Source organism: Paramormyrops kingsleyae, chromosome 20 (genome assembly GCF_048594095.1).
Source record: "Paramormyrops kingsleyae isolate MSU_618 chromosome 20, PKINGS_0.4, whole genome shotgun sequence".
Lineage (NCBI taxonomy): Eukaryota > Metazoa > Chordata > Actinopteri > Osteoglossiformes > Mormyridae > Paramormyrops > Paramormyrops kingsleyae.
The window spans coordinates 5,577,211-5,589,232 of NC_132816.1; the positions used below are offsets into that span (position 1 = coordinate 5,577,211).

The window sequence follows — 12,022 nt, forward strand, 5'->3', positions numbered from 1 at the left end:
CTTAAAAAGTCCAATTTTATATTCATTGTACATTTTCCAATCCATCCATTGATTCATTGAGATTTTCCCCAGTTCCTTGTTCGCTGTCTTGTGTGGATCTCTCAGCCATTAATGAGCCTTTTACATCCTACTGAAACACAGAGAGCAGAGATAGAGGTCAAAGTCTTAGCTCAGTCAAGCAGGCCTTGAGAGACACTTAGCGTCAGTATTTACTGTTGTCTGCTACGTTTTTCAGCCAGTGCACAAGGCAGAGAACCAGAAGAGGATGGAGCCCTGGTCCAGATCAATGAGGAGTAGGTTCTTCTTGGGTAGAATGAAAACCTGCACACACAGCCTAATCGTGTGCTTTAATTCATTACTCCTACAGATGTGCTGTTAATCATATATTTCATTGACAGCAGGGATTATCCCACTCCAAGGGTGTCAAAGCCAAACTTTCCATCACTAGCAAAATGCCCAACACCTAACAGGCCATGACAGAGGATCATTTCCACAGCTATTGAGACAGGCCTGCCTTTAATCACCGACCAATAAAAAGCCCCCTCATGGAGGGGCGGGATTCCGAACTCACTCATTTTTCTCATATTCCAGTGGGTAGCGGCTGGATCTTCCAGAGCCTCAAGCACTCATTAGTGAGGGCAGTAGCTCATCTCCGCAAATCCAGTAGAGCCTGGGTACAGGGAACAGTGATCGGGGCTAGATAACACAGCCTGGAGCAGCCCAACCAACATGGTGACAGGGAGGGTTGCATTAACTGGCCCTGTGAACGCCAGCAGAGTCCTACCTCATCGATCCTTCCCTGGCTATAGGGCAGGTCTAACATAATCAGGAAAACAGTGTCCTCCTCATCACTGATGATGATGCCCTCCTGCTCTCTTGAATACATGCATTTAGACAGCAAAAAAACATTTAAACATTAGTAGACAGTAACAATAAATAATACAGGACAATCAACAGTGGAAGAAAATTCTTTGAGCGAGAACCAGTTCTGCTCCCCATGTGAGCCATGCTCGCATGAACTTGGGGCAGCTTCCACATCGTCACATGGATCTGTCCACATGAGTGACAACTTCTGCCACTTGACCCGACAGTGCGATGGGCTTATGCTCTCAACCCCCCCCCCCACAGGTCAAGATAGGACATTGAGAGGGACAGAAGCAGGGCGAAGGACTGTAAGGACAACAGACTGGGCAGAAAAAAAGACAGGAACAGGACTGACACATGGAAGGACCACCAGCATAGCAACAGAGACATCAGTGCAAACCACAGGGGGAACACACTAGGGAAAGATGACAGGACAGGGTGAAGACAAGGAGGGAATCGAAACCAGGCAGGTTCAGGGCAAAGCCTGAGGCAGGAGAGGGAGTGAGGTTAGACTGGGGGGTCTGGATGAGCCCAGTTATGAGAGAAATACTAGCAACTTATCAACATTCTACCCACCTGCATTAAGCAGAAATAACCTGAGCAGATGGACACGGTACGTTGCGTTTCGTCTCCAAATCGCTTCTGAGGGAGACGGTGGAAATGTCCCTTTTTACCTGATTCCCCAGAGCAACTGACACGGACGCAACGTTCCGTTCCTCTGTTAATACACTACCAATTTCTTACATAGTTACATATTTTAAATCTATATCCATACTCTCACATAAATGTATTTATTGAACCCAAAATACCCCTTTGGTCATATTGTGATCATCCATTTCTTAAAGGGTGCGTCACACATGCACCCTGCGGCACGATAGATCAGTTAACTGAGCATTGGACTCCAGAAATAGACAAGATTCATCAAGAGAGTAAAGAGGCACTAGAGGAGAGCAGGTCAGAGAAAGGAAGAAGAAAAAAAATTGCAAAAAAAAACAAGGATAGGTGACCTCTGCTGATCAGAGCTTTCTGCTGAATGGAATGCATGTTGGATGACTGTTGACACCTGATCTCTATTTGGAAAAAGACTGATCTGCCAATCTTATTCTGTTGCCAGATTTTCCTGACCTAAGCTTCTCACGAAGTAGAGTTGCAAATTTGCATAAAGACCTACACAAGCATGCACAGATGCTGTGTACCTAGATGAGACATCATAAAAAGTGGAAAATGAGAGATGCGGACTTGGACGCATGTAATACCAATGAACATGAAACTTTGTGACTGTGTATCTGATGCAGCAGTCTGAGGCACAGGAACTCCATAAGGTACAGTGCTCTCCCCTTTCTTTTTCACTTTCATGTTTACATCAGACTTCAAATACAACATGGACAGCTATCACCTCCAGAAGGTCTCTGATGATACAGCTATTGTTGGACATATATCACAAGGCAACAATCTGGAATACAGAGAGGTCATCACTAACTTTGTCGAATGGTGTGGATGGAAACACCTGCAGATAAATGCAAATAAGACAAAGGGAATGATGATTGACTTCCGCTGCACTGTGACTTGTCTGTAGTGGTGAACATTCAGGGAATGGATGTAGAGGTTGTGTCACTTTACAAATACCTGGGTGTTCAACATCAATAACAAACTGGACTGGTCACACAATACAGATGCCCTGTACAAGAAGGGCCAAACTCCACCTGCTGAGAAGACTGAGGCCCTTTATTTTGTGCAGGACACTGTTAAGAAATTTTATGACACATTGGTAGTATCTGCAATATTGTGTGCAGGGGCCTGCTGGGGATGCAGTAGCTGAGAGAGGAACAAGCTGGTCAGCAGTGCTGGCTCTGTCTTGCACTCTACTGAGGAGGTGGGTGAGAGGAGGATGTTCACCAAACTTACATCCATGCTGGACAATCCCTCTCAACCCCTGCACATGACGGTGAGGGTGTCACAAAGCTCCTTCAGCACCAGATTGCTACATCCAGCATGTAAGAAGGAACGCTTCGGCAAATCCTTCGTTCTCTCTGCCAGGGCTGGAGTGGGACCAAAAAATGCCAGGCACATGTCCTGCAGCTCATGACTGCAAGGACACTCTGCTTCCTTTGAACTCATTTTTGACTCATTGTAATAAACATAATTCTTTTCTAATTCTAATTTTTAGCCAAAATAATTTGCTTAGTAGGTGTTGCTAAGCCAGATGTCACTTGAACCCTGCCTAATGGTAATTGAATGGTAATGGGAATTACACAGGCATGTCCCAAAAGATGATAAGACAAAGTACAAGGGGTACAACTGGGGAGGGGGGATCTATGTTTTATTTAGATTTGAATAAAAAAAATGGCTTGTCCATAATTATTAATGCCCTTCTCAATAGTCAATGAAAAAGCCTTTATTGGCTTTAACAGCATTAGAACATAAGAAATTTACAAATGAGAGGAGGCCCATCAAGGTCATTTGGGGAGAACTTAACTAATAGCTCAGAGTTGTTAAAATCTTATCTAGCTCTGATTTAAAGGATCCAGGGTTTTAGCTTCCGCTACACTAGCAGGAAGACTATTCCATACCCCAACTACACGCTGTGTAAATAAATGCTACCTCAAATTCATTTTAAAATGTTCTCCCGCTAATTTATGGCCACGAGTTCTAATATTTAAACTAATATTGAAATAGCCATTTGGCTGAACAGCATCCAGACCCGTTAGAATCTTATATACCTGGACAGGGCTGGACTGGGACCAAAAAATGGCCCCAGCATTTTTTGGTCATGGCGGCCCACTATGATTATTTATACGATATGCGAAAGCACATGACATACCAGAGGATATATGTGTACATTGTGTGATTTCAAAAATTAAAATAAAGTGCAGCAGCTTACAAGGAAGAGAGTAACCATGTTAAAAAATTGATATGCTCTTTCACTACTCAGGGATTCATCTTGGGAGAGATGGCCACAGTGTCACAATTCCCACCTTGAAGTGAAAGTGGATGTCAAAGAAACATAAACATATTCTCATAATGCGTCCATGCATTCGGGTATAGCCCATTTCTAGTGTCATGTAGCCTAACTTTTCATACAATTTTGACAGCACAGAATCATTAACCTACTTTAACGCATTTATTTATACAACCACATATTTCCCACATTTTGACATCAGTGATGCAGTGAAGATAGTCTCTATTTCTTGACGCCAACCCTCCCCATTAATGCGGGCTTGGGACCGGCACCGAGTTGAGCTGGCTAGCTCCCTTAAGTGGCTGGGTTAGGCTAAACTATATACATACAGTAAAACTGGTCTAAGTCGCCGGCTTGTAACTCGTCAATGTGCACAAGTCGACGCTCAAGCAAAAGTCCCGATTTTTCCTAATGATGTTTCCTTTAAAATTCCTTGTGTAAGTCGCCGCTTGTAAGTCGTCAAATTCCCTTAGTCGTCACCTAAATCCCGGTCCCGAACAACACAAATGAATGGATTTTCCTACCTGTAAGTCGACACCCCAATCGCTGCATTCCCGCCGCCTGCTTGTCACCACGGCAATGTAGAAACCGAGGGCGGCGCGGGACAAGATTTGATGGGTGAATGCGGGTGCGGGCGGTAAGGTCCTCATGTATGTGCGGGTTGCGGGAGAATAGAATTAATCGCGGGACTCCCGCAAAATGTAATTATCTTAAAATTAATTTATTAAAAACAAATACTCATTTATCTACTGCACAAAAGCAACAAGAACGACTAAATTAAAATAATAACAATTTACAGGCGAATCGTCTACAGAAACTACAATTGCCGCGCTCTCAGTGCCCAGGGACGTAACCGGACACCCCAAGAAGTAATCAGCCTGGTGCTTGGACGGGATGGCATGTTCTGAAAAGCTCCTCGTTCGTGTCCATGTTCATCATTCCATTTAATTAAACTAAAATAAAACGAAACATATTTGTTTATTTTCCGTTTCTTTTTTATATATACTCAAAAGGGAAGCAAGTGAAACAAATAACAGAGTAGCGGGAAGAAGCGGTAAAAATAAAACTACTTATATGTTTACCTGCGGTATTTTGCGGGCGGGAACCGGGACAAAACTTGAATACTGCGGGCGGGAGCGGGAGCGGGAAAAAATAATATATATTTTTTGCGGGAGCGGGCAGGAGCGTCCCGCGCAGGTCTCTACCATGATGAGTAGAGGTATGGTGTTATATTTACTAGTCGACAAAACGACGAGATAGACATCAGTCGCTGAAGGGTCGACTTAGGTGTATCTCGTCAATTCTCTAAGTCGTCACTTTTAAGCTGGTCCCGCGAATGTCGACTTAGACCGGTTTTACTGTATTTACAAAGACTACATCCCGAAATATGTAGTCTAACAAAACGCAGTTTAAAGAAGGTAGCCTACCTGGCGAAATTGCAAACAAACAAATTAAAAGGTCCACGGCATATAATCGGGCCATATCCAACAAAAAGCTGTTTTTAAGAACGCAGCCTACATGGTGAAATTGAATTACTTTCTGGACCAACATACGCAACAGTCGTCAGACGGACGAGGACGTTAGGTTTTTAGCCTTTAGACCCTACCCATCATGCACTGCAGTTTTTTTGCAAATCCCCCAAACAGAAAACCATTACATACAAAAGGAACAGCTTAGTTTGACTTCAAAACATTACTATGTATTATATTTTAAGTATGTCGTAGGGATTTTACAGTTTATAATTTTTTTATTAAAAATTACACCATTTGCCCACCATACTAAGAATGTATAAAACTAATGAAAGATATATAAAATCGCAAGTCACACGAGGAATTCAATTTAGGTGCTTTTACCTGTCAACAACTTAAGTGAGATTATACCAGTATAATTATGTTTTTATTTAATATATTTTGTGTGTAGGATTGGAAAATGAGAGGTTTTACAGCCACTAGATGGTAGTGAACTTGATTTAATTAGCGACTGGGCTGATACTTGGCAGATGAAATTTTACAGATAAATGTAAGGTAATCTATGCAGGGAGCAGAAATATAAAGTACAGATATTTTATGGGTTCCACTGAAATAAGGGTAGCTGATTACGAGAAAGATCTCGGTGTGTATGTTGATGCTTCCATGTCCCACTCTCGCCAGTGTGGGGAAGCAATAAAAAAGGCCAATAGAATGTTTGGTTATATCTCTAGGTGTGTGGAGTTTAAGTCAAGGGAGGTGATGTTACATTTATATAATTCCTTGGTAAGACCCCACCTTGAATATTGTGTGCAGGTTTGGTCACCATACCTTAAGAAGGACATTGCTGCCTTGTAAAAGGTGCAATGTAGGGCTACGAGAATGATTCCTGGTCTTTGAGGAATGTCTTATGAGGAGAGGTTAGCTGAGCTGTATCTGTTTAGCCTTGAGCAAAGGAGACTAAGGGGGGACATGATCCAGGTCTATAATATTCTAATGGGTCTGGATGCTGTTCAGCCAAATGGCTATTTCAATATTAGTCTAAATACTAGAACTGGTGGCCATAAGTGGAAATTAGCGGGAGAACACTTTAAAACAAATTTGAGGAAGCACTTCTTTACACAGCGTGTAGTTAGAGTATGGAATAGTCTTCCTACTAGTGTAGCGGAAGCTAAAACCCTGAGTTCCTTTAAATCAGAGCTAGATAAGATTTGAACAACTCTGAGCTATTAGTTAAGTTCTCCCCAAACGAGCTTGATGGGCCGAAATGGCCTCCTCTCATTTGTAAATTTCTTATGTTCTTATGTTCCTCTGCAGCTACATTAGGTGCTGTATAACAAACCCCGACAATTAGGCCATTTAAGTTTTTAGCATCTAGTTGTATCCATACAGCATCTGTACTTTTATTTTTATCAGTGAGCTCCCTTGCCTGTAAGTTTTCTTTTACGTAAACTGCAACACCACCTCCCTTCTTGCCTATCCAATCTCTACGGAACAACGTGTAACCATCCATATTATATTATTCTCCATCATTGTCACTCATTCATGTTTCCATTATTCCTATAATCTCGTAAGTGTCTGATGAAATTAAAGCCTCTAAATCATGAATTTTGTTTCTAATACTGCTAGCGTTTAAATACAGACCACAAAGGGTAGGCCTTTGACAGTGCCCACTTTTAATATTGATTGTGGCTTTCTGTCTCTCTCCACCTATATTCTTAACTAACCAAATTTTAAATATATATTGTGTGTATACATAGTATATGTACATATTTTATACTCGGATTATATTTTATGCCTCGGATCCTATTTAATTCTAAGATTTACTATGCATCTGCTGGCGCATTCCAAACTAAATCTCATTGTACTTACAATGACAATAAAATATCTTTTTGTCCTGGGTCCCGGTCCCTGTCCCCCTCTGGTCTTGTATTCTAGCATCTGGTTTGTCGTTTTTTTCCGCTGGTGTGAGTTTCCCTCATCCGTCCGCCTAGTATAGATCCCCTCTCTGGCCAATCTCGCATGCCCGGAGTACATGCGTGGGGGAGGGTTCTGTGACACCCCGCAGTCCTTGCCTCTCATTTCAGCCCCTGTGTGGATGATCCCAGGTGCCTCTCGTTTACTCCCTCATCTGTTATGTATTTAAGTGCCTCCTCATCCTGAGCTCCCCAGTCTGCTCATTGTATTCTTATGTGTGTGATGTTATGTTATGTTCTTGCTGCCTGCCTGTGCTCCCTGGTCTGCCCTGTGTTACAGTCTGATCATGCGTACCCTGTTTTTGGCCCCCTGTGCTCCTTTTCCTTTCGCCTTAATTGCCGTTTTGTCTAAATAAAGCCCCTTTTGATTTTCCCCATGTTTCTTCCCGCTATGTGACAATCTCTCTGCCGGCCACAGAATTTGAATCCGTGACCTTCTGATCACAAGTACAGCATCCTCACCCATTACCACAACAGAGTCTGATAACAGCGCCATCAGGCAACACATTAACAAAAAATCTTTTTACCTCCTGTACAAGCTGTTTAAAGTCTATTCAGAAATTGAAAGTTATGCAACAAATAGCAAGATTGGCATTAACTTTACTACTAACTTTATATTTTGTGTTCAAAACGTCAGTCATAAGATGAAACTGTATAAATTTAAATGTCAATCAAAAATCTAAACTTTTTATATCTAAAATGCAAAAACGACGTGTACATAGGGTAACCACAATGACTTGCTTTAATATTAGATGCAATTAACCTATCAAAAGGTGAATTTAATTTGTAAAACTACATTTAAGATATAGAAAGGCAATACTCATTACTAATATGGGGAACAGCCTATCAGGATCACAAATATTATTATTATTTATTTTTGATATATAGCGCGTCGCGGGACGTTGCCATGGATACAGTTGCGGGATTCGAACATCACCTGTGGCAAAGAGCACTGAGGAAACATTTACCTGCGCAGAGATTGCGAAAGATTGAGAGAACGACATTTGAGCGAAACAACGACATTTGAGCGAAACAACGACATTTGAGCGAAACAACGACATTTGAGCGAAACAACATCTACAAGAAGAAGATACAGATCAGTGAGGTTGAGCGGGATTCCCTGCGATCACCAAAAGGTACAGTGATCATCTCTGAAAGCGCCTCGCTTCGCTGGGGTCAGCTCTACAAAGTGGGGCGCGTTTGGTTCCTACCGCCTGCCTGGTGCCCGTATTCGTTATTTTGCTCTTTTAAAAAAAATGTAAAAAATCAGTGTAAAGAGTAAAGTGTTTAAAGGTTTTATTAATGAGAAATTAGATCCTTTCATCCAAATCGAGTGTTTAATACAAAAATTACTCAGTCAAACACTCCGTTTCGTCAAAGTTTTCATGTCATTTTTTTTACTTCAAGACCGTCAGAAAGAAGAAAACTAAACATTCTTTCACAACAAGCTCCTTGCAGTTAAAGTAAGCTTTCAACAATGTGTTCTTTATGTCATGTCATAATATTCATCTGAAGGTTGAGCTTAATTAGCGCGAAATTCGAGGTTTACTACGTATATTGCTACAGCATAGTATTACGTTTAGTCAGCGCGGGAAAAAACCCCCAACATATTTGTCTCCAATTTAAATACAAACATTTTGTAATAGGGGATGTTAGCCAGTTAGCTGCACCACGTGACTCACCTGCTTTACAACCCAAGCCGGCATTAGAACACAGGTCGGCTAACACCTTGTCAGTGCGCCCCCTAACGGAGTTACCCCACTGCCTCCGCGCTGCTCCGCAGGGATGGCGAGGTGCGCGCACTTCAGGCGCCAGCACCTCATTCAGCAGGAGGCACAAGATCCGTCCAGGCAAGACTGCAGCGGCCCAGAGCAGCAGGAGGAATCCCTGACATGCTGGGGTCCCTCCATCATCGTGGAGCAGCAGGAAATGGCTGCTTTCTTCACACTGCTAGGTGGGTTAGATTAGTTCCAGCGTGAGGAAGAGCTTTAAATTATCTTTTAAATCTGCTTTTATGTAATGAAAATATAACATCAAAATAAAATGCATTTCATTACAAGTACAGTATATGTGCCTGCTTTATGTATACTGGATGAATTCAAATATTGAAAAAAATGTATGTAGTACTAAAATTATTTCATGATGCCCTCAGATGATGATCTGATCCAGGATTTCCTCTGCATGGACTCCTGCTATAAGATGACTGACAAGGTAACTTTAATGCATTGGTTTTGCTACATTAATCACTGTAAGCAAAGCAGAGACGACTTTATCCATCCCTTTGCTCTTCATCTCAGTACCTTCTGGCGATGACCTTCGTTTACTTCAGGAGAGCTCACTTCACTCCTAGTGAGCAGACGAGGATGAACTTCTTCATCGCCCTGTAAGTGACGGCATGCTATGGTGGGAAATATAGATGAATGTTAAAATAATAAGAAAAACAATTTCCTCCATCAGCATGAGGATAAGTCTTGGATGAAACTGTTGGAGGTCAGCCAGCTAATGGATCTTGGAATAGTGAATTCTTCCTCTCCCCAGCTATCTTGCTAACATGATGGAGGAGGAAGAGATGGGAACCAGGTTCGAGATCTTCCCCTGGGCCTTGGGTGAAACCTGGAGAAGTCAGTTTCCCACCTTCCTCAAGAAGAAGGACCAGCTCTGGGCACGGATGGAGTACAGGACTGCTGTCAGCCCCCGCTGCTGTGAGGAGGTACAGTATGTTGTCTGATCTTTAATACAAGTAAATGACATTAATCTTCAGCCACCATGAGGCTTGAAATGTCTCAGAGCAGAGGGAAGGGTTTCTCATCATTAATGACCTTTTCTGTCTTACTGTAACTTAAGCTAAGCTAAGGGCTGTTTGCTCACTGTTGTCTTTGGGGGCAGATACCAAATGACTGTTATCATAAGTGGTGTTTGTTGCTGGTGTCGCAGTGAGTCACGTTCTGCCATCTGATCCATGTATGTCCGTGTCCCCATGCAGGTGATGGCCATCGTACCCTCCCACTCTCTGTGGAAGCGGGAGCGCCCCGAACATCACAGCGGGGCTCAGCGGCACTACGGCAGGGAGGGCCTTCAGCGGCCCCGGGGCCCATCTGCTGCACCCATCGCCTGCACGCTCTGCGACAGGAGGACCACCCAGGAACCTTGTGCTTCTGAGCACGCAGGGAGCCCAGAGTGTAAGTATGAGCTCTAAATGCCAGTTTTTCTGTAGTGCATAATCTGTCAGTTTTTATGCACTGCAACTTGATCCAGTTATTTTCTTTTAGATTTACATTAGTCTTCCCAGAATTGTTGTCACTGAGCACTGTTCTTAAATTTTATTAAAAAGTTACATTTTACGTTCATTGTACATTTTGCAATCCATCTATTGGTTCATTGAGATTTTCCCCAGTTCCTTGTTCGCTGTCTTGTGTGGACCACTCAGCCATTAATGAGCCTATTACATTTTACTGAAACATAGAGAGCAGAGCTACAGGTCAAAGTCTTAGCTCAGTCTAGCAGGCCTAGAGACACTTAGCATCAGTATTTACTGTTGTCTGCTACGTTTTTCAGCCAGCGCACAAGGCGGAGAAGCAGAAGAGGATGGAGCCCTGGTCCGGATCAATGAAGAGTAGGTTCTTCTTGGGTAGAATGAAAACCTGCACACACAGCCTAATCGTGTGCTTTAATTCATTACTCCTACAGATGTGCTATACTGAGTATTTCAGGTATTTCGTGGTTCTTCATCCCTGCATCACATGTATTCTATTCCAGCACATTAACTGTAAATCACAATACCTTGTTTGGAAATGATGGTCTTTGGCGCCAATTATGGTAACATCAAGACATCTGTGCAATTAAGAGCAGAAACTTCTAGCTATTAATGGTGATCCTTCTCTCTCTCAGAAGAAGAGGCTCAAAAAGAACATGGGATGGACAGCTGAAGGACCACAGTTGCTGCCCAGATCCACTGGAAGGTCCAAGTCATCCTGACCCTAGAGGAAGGCCTCAGGACCTTGGATTTCCCTCTGGGGGTAAGATGTCATATTAAATTTTATATTAAGTGGTTAAAATGGGTGGATGAAATTGACTGAAGGTGCAGGTTGCAAAAACGACAGGAAGTTAAACGTACAGATGAAATGTATGCTAACGATTGCCTTCCTGTATATGCTAATGCCGGACGGTCCACCCTTTTGGTCTTGCAGCACACGTTGGAGCCCTCGTTCCAGGCTGGATCGTCGTGCAGCCGGGATTTTATATGATACAGGTGAGGCACAAAAGTACAACGTTTTCAGTAAGAGTTTGATACTTATTAATGTGCGATACAAAAAATGGATAGTTTCACTTATTGCCCAGGAAACCTCATTTGTAAATAATGATATTTTTTTGCAGCACACTGTGTAACAGGTGTCACGTTTTCGGGTTTCTCTGTGAGTGTCCTGGTTTCTGTGTTGCAGCCCCATTTCTGGATCCCTGCTTCCTGGCCTGGGCTTCCAGCTCCTCAACCGTGAGTATGCTTCTGTCTATGACAACCTTAACCCCAGATCTTAAGCATAATTTTATTTTTTTTAATTAAAGTTACAGTGTAAAGATATTCAGTCTCAGTGTGGCCACTCTGATCTCACTCACCCTAGTTTTTTTTTTTTTAGTTTTTTTAATTGTAGTCATAGATTTTTATAAAATTGAGTCCTCTCCCAGGTGGGGAGGTGCACTTCGTGTTGGGCAGTGTCGGGGGGGTTGGGGGGGTTTTGGGCAGTGTGCCGGGATGCTGCGGA

General features: G+C 42.7%; 1 protein-coding gene across 3 annotated transcripts; it reads left to right on the forward strand.

Annotated features, from left to right (window-relative positions):
• Window positions 1-8,153: 8,153 nt before the first annotated feature.
• Window positions 8,154-11,964, forward strand: LOC140581305 (speedy protein A-like). 3 transcript variants are annotated; one of them, XM_072703525.1, is made up of 10 exons: window positions 8,154-8,401; window positions 9,049-9,219; window positions 9,418-9,476; window positions 9,563-9,648; window positions 9,804-9,975; window positions 10,249-10,444; window positions 10,821-10,878; window positions 11,154-11,281; window positions 11,453-11,514; window positions 11,705-11,964. In XM_072703525.1, the coding sequence occupies exons 2-10, from the start codon at window positions 9,051-9,053 to the stop codon at window positions 11,756-11,758; spliced, it is 984 nt and encodes a 327-aa protein (XP_072559626.1). In that variant the 5' UTR covers window positions 8,154-8,401; window positions 9,049-9,050; the 3' UTR covers window positions 11,759-11,964. The 3 variants fall into 3 exon arrangements, with proteins under 3 accessions (XP_072559626.1, XP_072559628.1, XP_072559627.1); XM_072703527.1 differs by having other exon boundaries at window positions 11,157-11,281; XM_072703526.1 differs by lacking the exon at window positions 8,154-8,401 and adding an exon at window positions 8,435-8,728.
• Window positions 11,965-12,022: the final 58 nt, after the last annotated feature.

Bases quoted from the DNA above. Each gene is read 5' to 3' on its own strand.
- LOC140581305 (XM_072703525.1), top strand. From the start codon at position 9,051: ATGGCGAGGTGCGCGCACTTCAGGCGCCAGCACCTCATTCAGCAGGAG. The intron at 9,220-9,417 runs GTGGGTTAGATT...TGATGCCCTCAG, and splicing joins TGCTTTCTTCACACTGCTAG to ATGATGATCTGATCCAGGAT. The intron at 10,879-11,153 runs GTAGGTTCTTCT...TCTCTCTCTCAG, and splicing joins CTGGTCCGGATCAATGAAGA to AAGAAGAGGCTCAAAAAGAA.